Genomic DNA, 17,809 nt, shown 5'->3' with positions numbered 1-17,809 from the left:
CGTTTTTGACTAGCAATCTCTTTAAATACCTGAAAATTTGGTCTGGTTCTATTTCACAAATTGCGATTTTATCGAAAATGATAAGTTTTTAGGCAAATTTTTTACGGCGAATAAAACTTTTACATTTAAAGATGGTACTATACAGTTTTGCCCTTTCGTTAGTTACTTTACAGGTAAAAAAACATTCGAATACTTTTAAACCCTACCTTACCCACGATCTTACCCTCATTCAGTATTTATCAATTTCACATTTCTACCATTTACAGAAATTGATAAGAATAAAACATGTTTTGAATTTGGTCGCGTCGATGCTTCAACAGCGCTTTTAGGTTAATAAACATTAAAATCTACAACAAGGAGGCTATCTCATGGGACCGTTTTTTGGTCATGGCCGAGAAATACACTTCTTCCGCATCCTTCTGTCAGGACTCATTGGTGCGACAGTTTGGGACAATTTCTGTTCTAAGAGTTCGGACAGCTTCTTCACATCGATCAGCTTCCACGGTCTTTGAAACTTTTCTACTACAGTGTCCCCCTCTCAAGCGAGCTTAAGTCTTATTTGATTAATGCTGCAATCAGTAGAGAGCGCAAAGTTTTCATGTCTGGCTGCACCAAGTTATCGATGTATTTCATCTTCCTTTTTTTTCCTCAATTGCACACCTCAGAGGGGGTTATATTATTCGCCACTTCGTATTTACCAACTTCCAATGCGCTCGTTCAAAAATTCAATGAAACAACGAAAGGAACTTATAATATAGGTTTATTTATTCATATGGGAACCATCTCACTCACAAAGTTAAAGTTGTAGTTTCGAGTTCTCCAATGAGGGTAACACCATAAGCCAAAGTCGATGAATTCTCATCAACTGGCTCTGCTTTTAAATCCGAATTTCCATGAAAGACGGTATCCAAAGCATTTTGTGAAACTAAAGTTGAGTCTGCATCATCAGTTCCTGCGGCAACTGTATTGAAGTTCTTATTCTCCACACCGCTCGTCTGGGACGAATTAGCGTTGACGAAGTCCCAAATGGACTCGTTAGTGCTAGAGACACTTTCTGTTGTAACGGGGACTGGTGTTGCAGTACTATTTTCAACCTTATCCACTAACTTAGCATTTGAGGAAACTGAGCTACTTTCTCCTCCTTTAAGCCGAGCATCTATGACTATGGGCTGAAACTCACTTGAAGTGCGTTTATTGAAAATTGCTTCCAATTCGGCTATGGTTGGAATGTCAGCTTCGGTAAAAATACCTGGCTTAATGAAGCTGGCAACCTCAGGCACCTGCTTAATGATGTAACCGTAATAGTTATGGGGTTCTTCAATGACGTGGCTCTGCACGTTTGGCGAAGGTCTAAATATCTGGAAAGATCGATTCATTAGGGATTTTCGCATGGAGTCGGATCCTTACATGGCTGTAGGGTTCCGGTGGTGGAGCTGGATAGAAAAACTGGGACGACACTCCGGTGTAAGCATTTAATGATGAGTCTGAAAATCAACAATACGTATATAGCTTACACCAGGACTCACATAGAAGGTGGCCCAACGAGAACTTTGCTTAAAATAAAAATATTTTTATTTTAAATACTGAAAATCGAGATGCAAAGTTTTCGTTAGGCCGGCTTGTGTGTATCCATACGTTGTGGAATTGTTGAGTCAAAGGATACTCCAGCAGCAAATGGGCGTTCCGAAGTCACCAGTGGCGTTAACTCCGACAGGGAGTCTATTTTGAAGGTGGGTACCACCTCCACATTAGACAACCCGCCTTCAAGGGAGTAAGAAGGCAGTTCTGGTGAGAATACTGTGTGGGAGTAGGGCAGAGGCAGTGTCAACTCGTCCAGACGGGAAGCTGGCAGATTTATATTTTTCGAGCAACTATTATCACCTGAAAATCACCAAATACCAGGTGGAGATTGAATTAAACACGGCTCCAAAAGTTCCGACAGTGACGATCGTTATTGTGGCTCAGCTATGTAAATTAAACAGGTACTTATTTACATATTTGAACGAACAAAAATTACCATTTTTAATGTTCCCTTCTGAAGGTTTTATTAACTGTTCGGGTATATTGGATCGTATAATCAGAGGATTTTGATGGTCGTAGGAATTTAGTGAAAACACTTCAAATGTGTTTTGTTCTGCATTGTTTTCATTAGAATTTTTAATCACCGTGGAATTCGATTGTAAATTTTCTTGCCCACCCGCTGACGAAAATACAATGCACACACTGCACACCTAAAAAAAAATCGTTTTCAATACTAATTCAAACGTTAGGGGCAAATTATAGGAGGAAGGTATAGATAAGCATAGAGACATAGAAGTAAGACTAGATACAAATAACTTCCTTGCGAAAGTTGAAGTTGCGCACATTAATTCGCTTCTTAGTCTTTAGATCATTAATAATTGAATTACGGTATAGAAGCATTGAACCGTTTTGCAGGAATTTCTATGAGAGTTTGTCATTCACTGCAGTTTCTATTGAATGAATCCAATTTTGATAAATAATAATTTTAGAGCATCCCAGAGACTGTTTCACTCTATGCAGTGAACCCGAAAATATCGGACTTAATTGAGTCATATCAGTCACTTGATATACACATATACAGATTAAGAAGCTATTTTTGTTAGACCTTGCTCTTGGGATACCGTGTCAATTAAAGCCGACAGAATCTTTTGAAATAAATTATTTTGATAGTTCTGATCACGGATCGCCCCTCTTATGTTAAGAGTTCAATTATTCCTTTGAAACGTCTTTCATGAATTATGTCTCTCTGTAGTTGAATCACCGAACGCACGAGATCCAAAATAATAAACTTCAATTATATATGTTATACATACCAATAAAAACTTCATATTCTGGTTCAGATGTTTTCCGCAACACTAAAGACCAAATACTGAATAAAATATTTAACAATTCTTGTTTTTAATAAGTCTAAGCTCGAAGGACGTCCAGAAGGAAGACTACTATAAGATTAAAAAAAAAACGTCGAAGTTACATAATATTGCCAATTTTTATGCTAAATATACGACCAACATATTTTTTGTTAAAGGCGTCCCAAAAATTAAAGGAATTTTCTGTGCAAAATTTTGGTCCATTTCGTTCGAGCTTGTTATGCGATATTTTGAAAGTTAAGATTAATATAAATAAAAACCTGATTTTTACACTAAAATGGAAAAACCTCAGCCGGCCATAAAAACAACTCTCGAAGGAACATTAATATTATAATAAGATTTCTTTTAATACCTCTGTATTAACTTTGTTAAGAAAAAGACGGTTAAGAATTTATTTATAATTGATTGAATTCTCAGAAAATTTCTCTAGATATCTTAGTAGGTGTCCTAAAGAAACTATTAGTTAACTGGATGGTATTTATTTAAAATATTAGAAACAATAATTACAATTTATAGAATAGATATGTAGGTGCCCAAGAGTCGAGGAGTCTATGTGCGTAGTTTAAAGCATCCTGCTGAAACACCTTTACTGGCGCGTGCTATACAACATTTTTTTATGACCCCCTTTATAATTGATACTTTATCAATTTTTATTTTTATAGATTTGAAAAATTAATTATTTTAACGTTTTAAGTAACATAGATAAAAAAAAAATGCTACTTATTATAAAAATTGCAAGGGTTAGATATAATGCACGTATTTTAATGAAAGTTTGCAAATATATTGACAACACTATATATAAAATAAATGATGTAGCTTTCGAGTTAACCGAAGTCGAGAAGGTCGCTAAAATTCTAATAATATGAACTTTGTGAATTTATACATTCAGGGACTCGTCTGGGAATGCTTCTAAGCAAATGGTTGATGTCCTCTTGAGGTAGTGTATCCCAGGAAACTTGAATTGCAATTCGTAACTCTGCCAAAGTACGTGGTGAGTTCTCCAGGGTGTTAACTTTTCTTCCTGTCGTGTTTCATATGTATTTTATGAAGGAAAGATTAGGTGAACGTGGAGGCTAAGTATGTACATCAACATTGCAATGTTGTAGATGAGCCATAATTACACGAGCAATATGTGTCCGTGCATTGTCTTGCTGGTAAAGCACTTTTCCAGTAAGCAGAATTGACGGTATAGTTACTGGTCGTAACACCCCTGTGTTATACGTACATACATATGTATGTAAAATATGTTCAATTTTAGTATTATTAGGGATTTACTGCATCAATTCTAGGTATTGCATATTTGTGGTACGTAATTTATGAAAGAATAAGAATCAGAGAAATAATGATAGACACGTCGAAAAATGTTTTCACTGTCTCTTTTTAGGCTCATTTTCCGATTCTACCTGGCGAAATGTTACTTTCAGGTCAATAAATCGGATAGAACTGTGCCCGATATTTTATAAAAAAGATAAAATTGGGTATACCTATCTTAGCGAATTTAGCAAGTTTTATTTTCCCATAGCAGAGCTGCCAAATTAGTATTTATTAGCTACCAATATCTATGACAATTAATAGGGTATACTAATTGCGTTTTATAGCTTGCAAAATTTTTAATATTAATGACTTTTTGCCATTTTCACCTTTTTAATTATTTTTGTTATGACCCAAACCTTTTTCTATATGAACTTAAGGCTTTGATATTCATCACATGGGGATCTAGAAAATAATAGATGAAAAGATAAACTTTTTATGATAAAAATATTATATCTTTAAATACAAAGTTACATTATATTCAATTAAAAAATTAATTTACATAGTCTACAGTCTAAATTGTAAATCAAAGCACATCTCTAGTATCTCCTCATCTCTATTGCTCGGTTGGCTCTGACATTGACATTTTCTTGCCCCCCGCTTTTGTTTCTATTTGCTTGTCCTTCTTTAATAAATGCATAAACTAAGACGAAGAGATGCCGGGACCCCTTGGGAAACCGGTGGGATTTGCCTTTAAAGTAGGGTTACATTATAGGTGCTTAGTGTTGTTATAGTTTAGTGCTTTGAATTTTAAACGAAATATTTAATTAATATAGGCATCTTTAAAAAAAGTTTATTCCTCAATTTACGAGTACTGAAAATTGATGAAAATCTAGAGAGTTTTTACGACCTAACACACGGACTATACACATTCTTCTGCCAAAATGACTTTCATGAACTTATCGAACTACCTTCAAATTCTGGACAGATCCTGGCGGACTCACAACGGCCAGACATTGTCCCAGTTTCTCTCACTTCGTCATGATCATACTCGGTTTAAAAATTATCATATTGAGAATCCTGAGAACATCGTTGAGAAGTTTCTACAAGCTCCATTGGATGAGATTGTGGTTTTACACCTAAAATGTTTATACCACCTCAGCATTGAGGACTTTTTAAATGCATATCAGCTGCAAAATGCTTTAGTGCAAGTTTTCACGAAGCTATTACAAGTCCAAAAAGAGGAGAATTGGTGTGTGCCTTTGATGTATACTGTGTGTTCTGATTTACGCTTAGTAGCGCAACAGGCAGAGAAGCAAAGAGTGGGAACAACCCAGAAACCTGGTGAATATTTGGAAAAGGCAGCTGAAGCTTTGATGGCTTGTTTCCGGATTTGTGCTGCAGATAATCGAACAGATGATCGAGACACAAAACGACGAGGAATGATGGGCTTAGTCAATCAGCTGTTTAAAGTATATTTTAGGATTAACAAATTGCATTTATGTAAGCCTTTAATTAGGGCAATTGAGTCAAGTCCTTTCAAAGAGTCTTTTTCCCTGAGCCAGCAAATTGCTTACAGGTATTTTGTGGGACGTAAAGCCATGTTTGATAGTGACTACAAAGCAGCTGATAAATATTTGAGCTATGCATTTGAAAATTGTCATAAACAGTGCAGAAAAAACAAAAGACTTATACTGATTTATCTTGTTCCTGTTAAAATGCTTCTAGGGTACTTTCCCAATAGAAAAGTTCTAGAGAAATATGACGTGCTAGAATTCTCAGAGTTGGTTGAAGCTGTGTGCCAGGGAAATTTGAAACGCTTTGATGAAATCATGGAGAAACATGAGTCATTTTTCATTGACAGTGGGATTTATTTAATTATAGACAAGTTGAAAATTATAGCATACAGAAATCTCTTCAAAAAAGTCTATATGATATTAAATACCCATCAAATTCCTGTAGAATCTCTTCAAGCTGCTTTGCAGTTTCTTGATCAGGATGTCGACTTGGATGAGACCCAATGTATTGTTGCTAATTTGATTAATGAAGGGAGAATTAAGGGGTATATTTCCCACCAACACAGAAAGGTAGTGGTCAGTAAACAGAACCCTTTTCCACCTTTGACCACCACTTAATGCTTCCTTGAATTTACTGCTACGTGTAACGTTTAATCCCCAACTTTTGTAATTGAGAAATATTATTATTTAACTATACTGAAATGTAAATAAATTATAGTTCGATAATTCATTTTATTTTTTATTCCTAAATTGAATTTGGGGAGTGAAAAAGAAACTTTTGGTGGAGGCGCTTTGAAATATCTATAGCAGGACGCTGCAGAAGAGAGATATTGATTTTCGTCTATTAATTTCACGATTTCATCTAGATGGCGCCAGAAATTCTTCATTCCTCTATTTCAATATTTTTATAAGCAAATACATCTCTATGAATTTTCCTGCTTCGTAAATTTGATATTAAAATTTTTATTTGTGTAAAATTAAAATCGTATTCCAAACAAAAAGATCCTTTAACGCTTATACGATCTGTATACGAGGTGTCTTTGAAAATAGTGCTATAAATCTAATTGTTTATTCAATATACAACTTGCGCAAACTAACCATTTTCTACTCATATGACTTACTTGGTGCTCGTTGTATAATATGTTATTACCTAATCCAAATTACATATGACATTTTCTCGATTGCAAATGATGTTTTCGGAATTTTAATTGACGGTTTCTAAATTGCAGTTGTCACTTTCTCAACTACAGTTCACTGACCCGAACTACAGTAGATATTTTCAAAACACCCTAACTCAAACATTTCTCTTGGCAAATAGAGAATAATGTTTGTCTCAATTGAAATTTGTGTGTTTTAAATTTAATGTAAATTAGTGGTAATTTAATATAATTAGATTATTCATCACCATTATGTCAAGAATTTATAAACATGTGTCTTGACAGGAGGCGAATGATATTTTGTGTTGAAATATTTGCATTATAAGGCACAATTTTTATTTATGAATCAACTAATATGCAGTTTATAATTAATTTAAATCATATTATTCAGCTTAAATTATTCATTTTACTAGACGTATAGTGTATAAGTATGAACGAACTTATTAAAAATTCGCAAGACGTTTCGTTACAAAAAGCCAAAATGACAAATCAGGTCAAAGGACCAACTCTGTGATAACATCAAAATGTGCATGGCTCGATAACCTCTAAAATCAATATTACAATTTCATTAGCGTCACCTGTGGATGCTGGGCATTGCTACACCCTAAATAGCGATTTTCAACAAACCTGAAAAGTTAGATTTTTCTCGGAATCTGTAGATTTGTTCTGGTCCTTTTAGGTTAAACTGATGAAACTCAAAGTTATGATCCGTCAATATTTCGGAAGACCAGTGGCTTACTTGTTTACTTAGAAGTTTCAGAAGTTTTCCCAACTTGGTAAGTCAAATGTTATATATGTATGCACACACCGGCAGATTTAAAGGAATACACATCAAATTAATTATTTTCTCTAGAGTATACATAATTTCAATATTTCTCCGACAATTTTATATACGAAGTTGAGTGAATAAGTTGGAATGTGTTTTACAAAAGTTGTAAAACCTCTTGGAGAGGAAAGAAATTCGAAGTTGTTGTACTGGAACGAACTACTGATGTGACACAAAATGGCTTTATTTTACATATTGAGCTTGATTAATCATTTAATGCAATTTTTCTTTGTTTCATCAGCAAATTGTCCCCCTTCTCTCGATTTCTTACAGCTGCAGTATTTAGTCTTTCCACGCTTCTAATTAAGCCATTAAGTAATTCGTGAGACAATCTATGTCAATCCTCAATCAGTTTCCCTCTTGCTTCTTCCCCGTTTTGAACGGCTGCAATTCTCGGCTTAAGCATTCAGAGCTAACTAATTATAGTCTATAAAATAAAATTAAGAAATAAACTACAGTTACAATACAACTTTTTAAATTTGCAGGTGTGTGTATATTGTGTCGCGAAAGCCGTGATTTGTATCAATTTGTCATTTCTGTCTGGTGCCACCCTGATTATCCCATATCCCATATCCATAGCAGTGCTGCTCAATCACGATGTCTGATTGATCGTACTTACGAATCGGATTTTCGTTGCTCCTAGGAATTTTCAGCAGTGAATGACGATTTCATCCATTTTAAAGTCGTTTTCAGCATGATTCCCTGATTGGTGTTTCAATATTCATGAACGACCCTTCACACTTTGGTGTATTTTTTGTAAACTTGTGAAACATGAACCTTCAACATTCGTGATAACAGGAAGTGCAGTTCTCATAATATATCCCGAAGGTCTCTGAATTTAAATGATAGTCCGTTCACGTTATCTAAGGGGTAGTTACTTTGTCAGTTTCTCGTGGCCAACAATTTTTGTGTTAAGTTTCAATTAACTACCGCTTAAATTGATTCACGTCTCGTACCGAATGATAAAAACCCTGCTTATGAGTTAATTACTTAATCCAGGATAATATTTAAAGTGTTGAGATTCATGTTTTTTCTTAATTTAACGTGGAGAGGAGAGTTATGGGGTAATTTGTAATTCCTTGCGTTCTTTAGATATTATTAAAAGCACGCTTTATTTTTTAGAAGGCCCATAAATTAGGGTGATTTATTTGTTCTTGAAAGCTTATAAAACAAGCTTCATATATGGAGATGGTAAAAGGACCGTTTGGGGTGGTTCTTGCATTCATACATATCCTTGGGATTAAAAATATGCAAAATAGCATATTTTCACTGAACAAACAATTTATGCGGGCATGTAAACGCAAATGTTCGTTTTCTTTGCTATTACAGGGGTGCAAAAGGGGACATTCAGCTAGCCTTTATTTATCTAAAAACTTTGGATCTCGCCTTTCCCTCGAGTGTGATATAAATCTAGAGAAAGGAAGCTGGGCTAGCTAATATTAATCTTCTTTAGAGCACTCTTTACAAAGGACCTTTCAAACTTCCAAAGCTAATGCATTTTGAGATACTTACGATAATGTACAAAAGACAGTTTCGGTTCGGCGTGGAATTAGCATGTATCAGATGATAAAAATAAATTGTAGAGGTTTAAATCCACTTTTGATATGATAAATTTGTACAATTTTAAATAATGCAAAGAACCTACGTGTTCAGCAGACTGGCGGTTCAATGTCAGTGCTGGAAGTGGGATGTATGAGAATAAAATGATATAATTCACGAAACATCATTTCGAAGTAAAACCCGGTTCATTCGTTGGCGAATATCTTTAAACCTAATTTCGTCATTTATTTGTCCCTGTCCAGGAAGTCTTCAAATTAACAAAACAAACGGAACAAATTATTACCCGAATTTCATAAGAGAGTTTTCGCACATCGAAAAGGAGTGGCAAAACTGCTTTCATTTCGTAACTAGTTGCGAGAAGAAATCAGATGCCTCAATTTCGGGACGCAGTTACCAAGTGGGACCAGTGGCACTAGAGGTTGCCGCAGTTTTATGGATTCCCGGCGAAGCCGGAATTTGTTCGTGAGCCCCATTCGCAGCATCCTTGTCTTGACGTTGATGGGCTCGGAGAGATTCTAGTGTCATATATTTCGGCAGTGTAATTTTGATTTACATTCCCATTACCTCCCGTATATCTTCGGGCTATCAGTTTAAAGGGGCAGTTGTTGATCCTGGGGGTGTTCACACACTGTTGTGAGTGAGTGGGTGGCATATTTTAATAAATGTTGTTTTATGGGACAGGGGAATGTCCCTCGGTATTGAATGTTCGAATATTGCTTTGCTTCGAGCAAAACATCAAGTGATTGGTTAGGACGATATTTCGATACAGGTTCTCTTAAGTCCGTCGTATGTCTTTCTCGGATCTGTACTGATTGAGGCAATCGACGTATTTTTTAAGAATATCGATCTACTTGAAAGGGCCACTTGTTGTTGTCTTCAAAAAGGGGTGTTATTCTGACGGTGTTAGACCGACTTGGCCGCTGACGTCATTCTGATCTTAATCGGTTTCCCTCCAAAATGGTTGGCTGGCAAAACACGTTCAAAATTGGAATTTCCATTTTAAATTCTTTTACTGTATTAGACTTTCGAGATGTTCTCCATTATTTTCCATACAATAATAAAGTTTATTTTGAAATTCTTCCCTGACATTTTTATATACCGCTTCTGGAATAGACCTGCGTGCCTCTGTGATTCTTATTTTCAATTCTTCAAGCCTGGGGTTTGCAAATAACCGAGTTTATACACCCTCTTAAAGAATAATCTAACGGCCTTAAGTCTGGTGATATTGCGGGCCAGTCTAGCGGTCCCTTTCTACCAATCCATTTGTCGGGGAATCTGTCGTCCAACCATTAATAACGTGGCGAAAATAATGCGGTGGAGCTCCATCTTACTGAAAATGTATTTGGTGTTCGTGCAAGATGTCTTCACCAACTTGATCTTCCAAATTGTTGTCGTTATAAGATCCATTACGTTTTCAAGTTACTTCAAGTACAGCTTTCTAGTTAAGTTGTCCTCGACAAACAAATATTTATAACGGCAATTCCGAGAATACCAGCCTAAACATTGATTTTTTTTCGGCACCTGTGTAGCACCCTCTCTAACAATGTGCAGATTTTCGTTACTGCAACATCGCCAATTCTATTGATTAACTCCACCATTAAGGAAATGCTCCATAAACCAAGCATATGTTTGTTAAAAATAGTTAGCTATTATTAATTAAGTTGGACATGGTTGTGTAAAACGCAATTGTTCTACCAAAATCGTCGTCATAAAGTTCCTGTACAATTTGTATTTTGTAGGATTAAAAATTTTTAATATCGGTGCTTTTCGTACAGTTTCATGTTCGGCGAATTAACGGGTTCTGCATCGAACGTTCCCAGAATCTCTATTTGAGCATCTTCATTTAAAACTCGTCGAACAGCTCTTTTTTTGTTTGCATTTGAACCTGTTTCAGTGAATTGTTTTAAGTCCAAAATGTACCTATGAATCACATAGAATTTGGATTTATAGTACCGGAATCTTTCGCAGTTCTTCTTGCGCATCCTCCTCGGTCATCATAAATAACAATAATTTCATTCCTTTGGTGAATTGCGTATATCATTTTACAAATTACTCACAATAACACAGAGGTTATCGCAATAAATTTTAACTGATTTGAATATTCAGTAACATCGACTAATAGCACAGTTAAATAAATAATATTTTCCATGCTTGATAATATCAAAATTTACCGAAACGGCGTTCCATTGCAAACAAAAAAAAAACAATAAAAAATTCATATTCTTCAGTAGTTAGTACATATTTGCTTTTGATGGTCGAACAAGTCATTTGATAATTTAATTGATTTATTCCAACAATTTCATAATCCTAAGACATATTTGAATAAAGGAGTCTTAGTTTCAATGTTATCAAAACACTTATAGGACAAATGATTTTAACATGATCATGGACGTCCAACTTGATGACACAACAGTCGAATGCAACAAATGAGGTACTACAACGTGGAGAATGAAAGGCCCTTTAAAATGATGTATCACTTAACCTCCTTTATCATTCAAGGTGTTTGAGAGGGTGGCTCGGCGGGGTAGAGGGTTGTGGAGGAGCAGTAAATTCTACATAAAAATTGTTTCCCCTCTATAACAAAGTCGACGTGCTCTGACGATTTTTTAAAAATGTATCCCGTTTCGAGATAATAGTTTGATGGAAAGTTTCCAAAATGACACCCTGTATAATTTAATTATGTTCTCAGAAAACAGAAACGTTGTCTCACAATTTGATTTTCACATGCGTTTTCCACTGAAAAAGTAGTCTCGGAGATGGTTTTGCAGATGTCGATTATTTTCTTCATAAACTGCTCGTCATTCCAACCGGGCCAAAGTATTTTTAGGATCCTTTTTAATGTCGTTTTATTTGAAAAGCGATAAAGGATTTAATAATGAAATGGATTTTTGCGAATAAAGAAGCGTCTAGGCGGCGATCGGCAAACCATTTGGGGCTGTTTTCTCTCAAATTTTTATTAAGTTCGCTCTTTATTATGATGTCAATGTCCTCGCTCCCAGGTGCGCTATATGGTGCGTCTTATTGGAGAAGCCCGCATTTATTCGAAGGAATTTGGTTTTTATTTTTATTTTTATTTCGTTTATGTGTAATAATTTGACTAGGTTTGTCCAAAAAATCTAAAAGAATTTTGCTAGTTAGGAGAGAAGCATTGATGGTTCTAGTGCTCGTTAACCCTCGTTGGTGCGTCAGAGTTTTTGCTTGTTTACCTACCGTAATGGTTTTACTTTTTTCTCTTCCTGTTTTTATTGTCGCTTTTATTGACTTCTTAAATTTCGCAAGTAATTCAGTATGTTTCCGCCTCCTCCGAGCAATGATAGCATTTTTGTTGGAAATCTAATCTATTACGCTGGTCAATTGCATGCTTAATTCCAACATTTCTGGTGATTTTAATTTCCTCTTTCCATCAGCTCCTCTTTGATTTCGTAAACTTCTAGCTAAGTTTTTCCATGTGTCTCTGGTACCTGAATGGTACTTATTCCGCTATTTCCTTGTTCTCGTTTTTTTTTTGTTGCTTAACTGTTCGTGCAGCATGACTAGAAAGCTTCCCAATAGGTCACTGTCTGGGTTCAATCTATGCAAGGCGAGTTTTCCAGCCTGAAGAAAGAGAGTGGATACATCTACAAGCACCTATCGTCTCGGTTAGGGGAGCTGGGGGTAGTGTGGACCACTTAAGGAATAATTAAAATAAAAAATATATTTGTAATTAAAATATGTTATCAGCTAAAAAAATCTTCTTTTGACTACATTTCTTTATGTAATTAGTGTTAGCCATATCTCTTGAACATTTGAAGAAATGTTGAGTGGTAAAAGCAGGGCCAAAGTGGTTAGATTTTTACAAGAAAAGTAATATTTTGCTGATTTTTTAATATTTGTATAATTCTACATATATTGTATTGCACCTCCTTTGCTCTATTTTGTTTACAGATATCGCAAAAGTACGAAAATAAGTTGTCAATGTATACAGAAAACCTATGTATCCAGCTTTAAGATTTTTAGAGTGGATCTAATTTTTTCAATATTTTTCTCCTCCACGAAGCATTCGAATCTACATTATCTTGAGAAGTGCTTGGTGTAGTATTGTTGTAACCAAATATTTTACTGTGTTTATTTTTTCCTCTTGTTGTTCATTTTCTTTTCTCATTTTAAAAATTTTATTTGCTTCCTTCTCTGTTTTGCCGGAACGGTTTTGTAAGAAAATTCCAAATTGGCCGAAGAACTATCCGACTTGTGGCTCACTAAAGCCTACACATTGCATCAAACTAGTCGATTGTGGTTTCCTGTAGCTGAGTCTGGGTTTCTCTTCACAAAACCGCCATAAAAATCTGTCTCATCAATTTCGGCTTTTTTTTTAATCTGTGGTTCAAATTTAATTTTTTTGCTGGGTCATACGCCAGTTTCAAAAACTCTGTTTTTGACAAGAACATTAGTCATGGATCTAGATTTATCATATCACCTACTAACTGAGTTTAACATTGTCCTTCGAAGGTTGGTTTAAAGTGCCCCATCTGTGGTCTCGTCAGTTGGCTTGTTATTTCAAATAGCTTTTAACCTTCTTTGTTAAGTGCTTCCAGGTACATGATAGCGGTTGAACGTGGCCCTTTTAGAGAGTTTATTTTCCAGAGCAATTGCGATGGCATTTTTCTCATCATCCTTTGACTACTATTCTCTACCTTTACCTTCCGATTTCTTCTTATATTTTGGCAAGGAATGCTAAAAATGTGGAAAAAGACATATTTTTATATGGATCATGCCATCCAACCGTGATATGCCCCATATTGTTTGATCCGCATTCATATGAGGACATGACGGCAAGACAAACAGGTTGGAGCAAACGAACGAATCTATCAGTGTTTTATGTTAATGGAATAAACTAAGTAATAGACCTAGTTTTATAAAAACAGTTGATCACAAAATTAAAAATACACGATTATTCGCTATAAATTGTTTCTTATTCTTTAGTTCATAACAAATATTTTCTCCAAATAATTTAAAGTAACTATTATTTCATTCAAACAATCAATTTTTCAAATAAAGAAAAAAATGAAAATAATATATTGGAGTCAATGGAGCAAGATAATTTAAACATTTTTTAATATTTTTACGCAAAATTGAACGTACAAACCAAACAACAAAAAAAAAATTCAAGAACAGTGAAAAAATTGATCGGAACGTTGGTGATAGACAATTTGGATTTATAAGGACCCTATAGGCAGTTCAGCTTCGACACAGTTGGAGCATTCTACAATTCAGAAAATAATGAATACATTTCGATACGAAGGAACCTTTAAAAATAATATTGGGAGAGTGAGAAAAATAATTCTTAGTGCTAATAATGAACGTTTTATTGTGCGCCAAATTAAACAGGATCCCAATCAGGGTGTTCCCAATCTGACGGTGGAGGTGAGCTCAAGGATTGGGCAATCAATATCCACAGATACAGTTCGGAGGGTACTAAGGAAAATAGTTATAATGGACGAGTAGCTCGGAAGAAGTCATACATTTCTAAAGTAAATAGATTCAAACGACTAAATTTTACTGAGTAATACATTAATGAGCTACTGGATTTTTGGAACCACGTAATTTTTTCTGACGAAACGAAAATGAACTTTTTTGGATCGGATGAAAAACACATTGTATGGAGAAAACCGAATACAGAACTGAAAATGAAAAACATCGTTGCCACTGTTAAGCACGGTGGACAATCTTTGATGTTATGGAAGTGTATGTCGGCCGGCGGAACAGTAAAATTGCACTTCACCGACCGAATAATGGATAGACATGTTTATGTAAATATATTGAGGGAAAATTTGAGAGCCTCAGCTGAAAAAATGAACATACCAGGGGTTTATTATGTTCAGAGAGGTAACGACCCGAAACATACGGCGTTAATAGTTCGCGAATCGCTGTTATGTAACGTGCCGAAATTGCTGGACACTCTCTCACAAAGTTCTGACATGAACCCCATCGAAAATCTATGGCATCTATGAAAAATTTAAGTCCAAAATAAAAATCCCAAAGATAAAACGAATTGAAAAATGTAATTTTTGCTGCATGGGAGCAAAAATCACCTGATTACACACTTTCATTGATTTAATTAATGCCACGACAAATTCCAGCCATTATGGACTCCAAGGGAAACTCCACAATATATTGAAGTTGAACTTTATAATTATTTTTAACTAAATTGCGTGTTTATTAATATGGTGTATGATCAATTTCGTGTCACAATTTAATAATTTTTAATGACAATTGGTGTATTAATTCTTCATTTTGAAAAATATTCAAATATTTTGTTATCTTTTATGATCGAAAATATTATATCAATCAATGTTGACAATAAAAATTCCTAAATTCGTTCATGTCAGATGATCATTTAAGGAATTGCATCATTTTAACATATGTACAGAGATTCCTTAAAATATTCGGACACTTACACTTACAATTTTCTTTGTGAATAGTAATAATAACAATAAACGATTAGGAAATGAGGCTTTGGCATGTGTTTGTTATTAACTTTTGCTTACCAATAATGCGAATATATAGTTATAATTCTACATCAAAATATAGAAAAATTGAAATATCTTGCCAAATAGGTCGTTTTTGGGACTTCAAAAATATTCGGACATTTTTAGTAGATTGTAGTGTTCCCCATAAGGGCGTGTCCCGTATTGGATCTAATATTCTAACAGTGTTCCATGATACTTGTTAGAGTTGCCCCTAATACTTGTATGCATTTTTGAGGGGCAAACGTGGGGAGAGTTAAAAATAAGGTAAACATCACTTTAGATTTGCGGCAATTGCTCATTTTCAACTTTTGGGAAGAAGTTATCCTACAGAAAAATTGTTGAAAAACTTAATTTGAGCGAGAACATGGTTGCAGACATTATTCACCGGTATAAAGTTGAAGACAGAATTCTTTCCATCAAACAAACTGGTCGTCCAAAACTAATAAACGCTCGAGAAGAGCGATACATCATGAAGACTATTAAGGAAAATCCCAGAATTAATGCCCTTAAACTGAAAGGAGCTCAGGAAAATCAAATTGATAAAAAATATCTCCAGAAACTATACGAAGATGCATAAAAGCGAATGGTTTCAGTGGTGCGGTACCCAGAAAAAAAAGTCATGGTTTAATACCAAAAATAAGAACTTCAGAAAAGAATTTACTTTGGACGTGATTCCAAAACAGGAAAACTATTCGAAGAATGTAATTTTGGTCGATGAGTTCAAATTCAACGTATTTGGGTCCGATGGCCGACAAATGATATGGAGGCGACCCAACGAAGAACTGAAAACAAGCAATTTACGTCCTACCGTGAAACACGATGGCCTATCATTTCGACCAAAGGAGCTGGGGAATTAGAGTTTATTGACGGAACAATGGACGAAATGGTTTATTTAAACATTTAAAAAAATAATTTGTTAAAAAGTGCCACTGATATGGGAGTTCAAGGGGGTTGTAAGTGTTATCAAGATAATCATCCTCGAACACAACGCGACGATTGTTAAAGAGCGGATGCTCTTAAACTGGCCAAAAGTTCTAAAAACCCCAGCTCAATCTCCGGATCTTAATCCCATTGAGAATGTATGGAGTGGCGCAAAAGTGACCTTAATTTAATTAAAAAAATTGTTTTGTCCGTGTCTAAATGGCTTCAAGCCGTTATGGACAATCAAGGAAGGCATACAAAATATTAATATTTATTTCTCATTTGTTTATTGTTTGTTAACGTGTTCGAAAATTTTTTCGATACCAAAAATGCATTGTTCTATATACTTTTTTTTGATTTTTTTGATATTGTCAGTTAATATTAAATATATTTTTCCGTAGTTAGTAAACAAAAGATAATGCCAAACATTTACCAAAGTCCCGTATTATAATTGTTTGTTTTTATTATTACTACACACAAAAGAAGATTGTAAGTCTAAGTGTTTGAATATTTTAGGGAGTCACTGTATGTGCGCTTAATTTCATGAGTAACTATATATTCTTACCCGAAATGATTCAGGCTGGTGGTAAAAGGTATTCGAGATCGCAGCTTGAAGGGATTTTATTATCAAACACCTTACATATTAAATATGGGGTCTCATTCAGATAAACCCATACAATGGTAATTCCCTACTTTAAGATGATTCGTGTTGTTTACCCTGCCAATGCTCATTAAGCATATTATTTAATATAAAACTAGAGACGTATCCCGGCAACTCTTCTTTTGCTTTCATACGTATACTGTAACATCTAGACCATTTTTTCGATATTGCAATTCCGTAATTTTAAATAAAGATTTTGTTTAAAAACGTTTATTCACACTGAAGTAAACAATCTCGCTGCACATGATAGAATAAGGCTGTTGGCAAAGGTTACACCGTGTTCCGAGCTGGTACCTACCGAAAAATCGTCGAAAAGCAACCGGCTCGTTCTGCCCGCCGACCCTTACTACCCAACGTTCCCCAACTGATTATAGATCTATCGCACGACATCAATTAACGAATTAGCGACAACAACATCGCCGGCCCATAGATATTTCTAATTGTTGAATTGCTCTTCTGTCCCCTTGGATCAGCGCTAATAAATACCCTCTGTAACACGATTTACCGAACAGTGGTGAGTCC

The 17,809-nt window shown here is 35.0% G+C and overlaps 2 protein-coding genes across 2 annotated transcripts; one reads left to right on the top strand and one right to left on the bottom strand.

Annotated features, from left to right (window-relative positions):
- Positions 1–743: 743 nt before the first annotated feature.
- On the bottom strand, positions 744–2,963 carry LOC136340603 (uncharacterized). Its single transcript, XM_066284817.1, has 5 exons — positions 2,835–2,963; positions 2,018–2,231; positions 1,636–1,881; positions 1,408–1,484; positions 744–1,358 (listed from the first exon to the last, which is right to left on the bottom strand). The coding sequence occupies exons 1-5, from the start codon at positions 2,847–2,849 to the stop codon at positions 789–791; spliced, it is 1,122 nt and encodes a 373-aa protein (XP_066140914.1). The 5' UTR covers positions 2,850–2,963; the 3' UTR covers positions 744–788.
- Positions 2,964–4,762: 1,799 nt separating this feature from the next.
- PCID2 (PCI domain-containing protein 2) lies at positions 4,763–6,386 on the top strand. Its single transcript, XM_066284816.1, has one exon. The coding sequence runs from the start codon at positions 5,084–5,086 to the stop codon at positions 6,272–6,274; it is 1,191 nt and encodes a 396-aa protein (XP_066140913.1). The 5' UTR covers positions 4,763–5,083; the 3' UTR covers positions 6,275–6,386.
- The last annotated feature ends 11,423 nt before the right edge of the window (positions 6,387–17,809 follow it).

The sequence above is a fragment of the Euwallacea fornicatus genome, chromosome 8 (genome assembly GCF_040115645.1).
Source record: "Euwallacea fornicatus isolate EFF26 chromosome 8, ASM4011564v1, whole genome shotgun sequence".
Classification (NCBI taxonomy): Eukaryota; Metazoa; Arthropoda; class Insecta; order Coleoptera; family Curculionidae; genus Euwallacea; species Euwallacea fornicatus.
Note: the sequence above shows the minus strand (reverse complement) of the source record. Positions and strands in the feature narration are given on the sequence as shown.

Bases quoted from the DNA above. Each gene is read 5' to 3' on its own strand.
- LOC136340603 (XM_066284817.1), bottom strand. The intron at 1,882-2,017 runs GTAATTTTTGTT...GGTGATTTTCAG, and splicing joins AGAAGGGAACATTAAAAATG to GTGATAATAGTTGCTCGAAA. The intron at 1,359-1,407 runs GTAAGGATCCGA...CGATCTTTCCAG, and splicing joins CACCGGAACCCTACAGCCAT to ATATTTAGACCTTCGCCAAA.
- PCID2 (XM_066284816.1), top strand. From the start codon at position 5,084: ATGACTTTCATGAACTTATCGAACTACCTTCAAATTCTGGACAGATCC.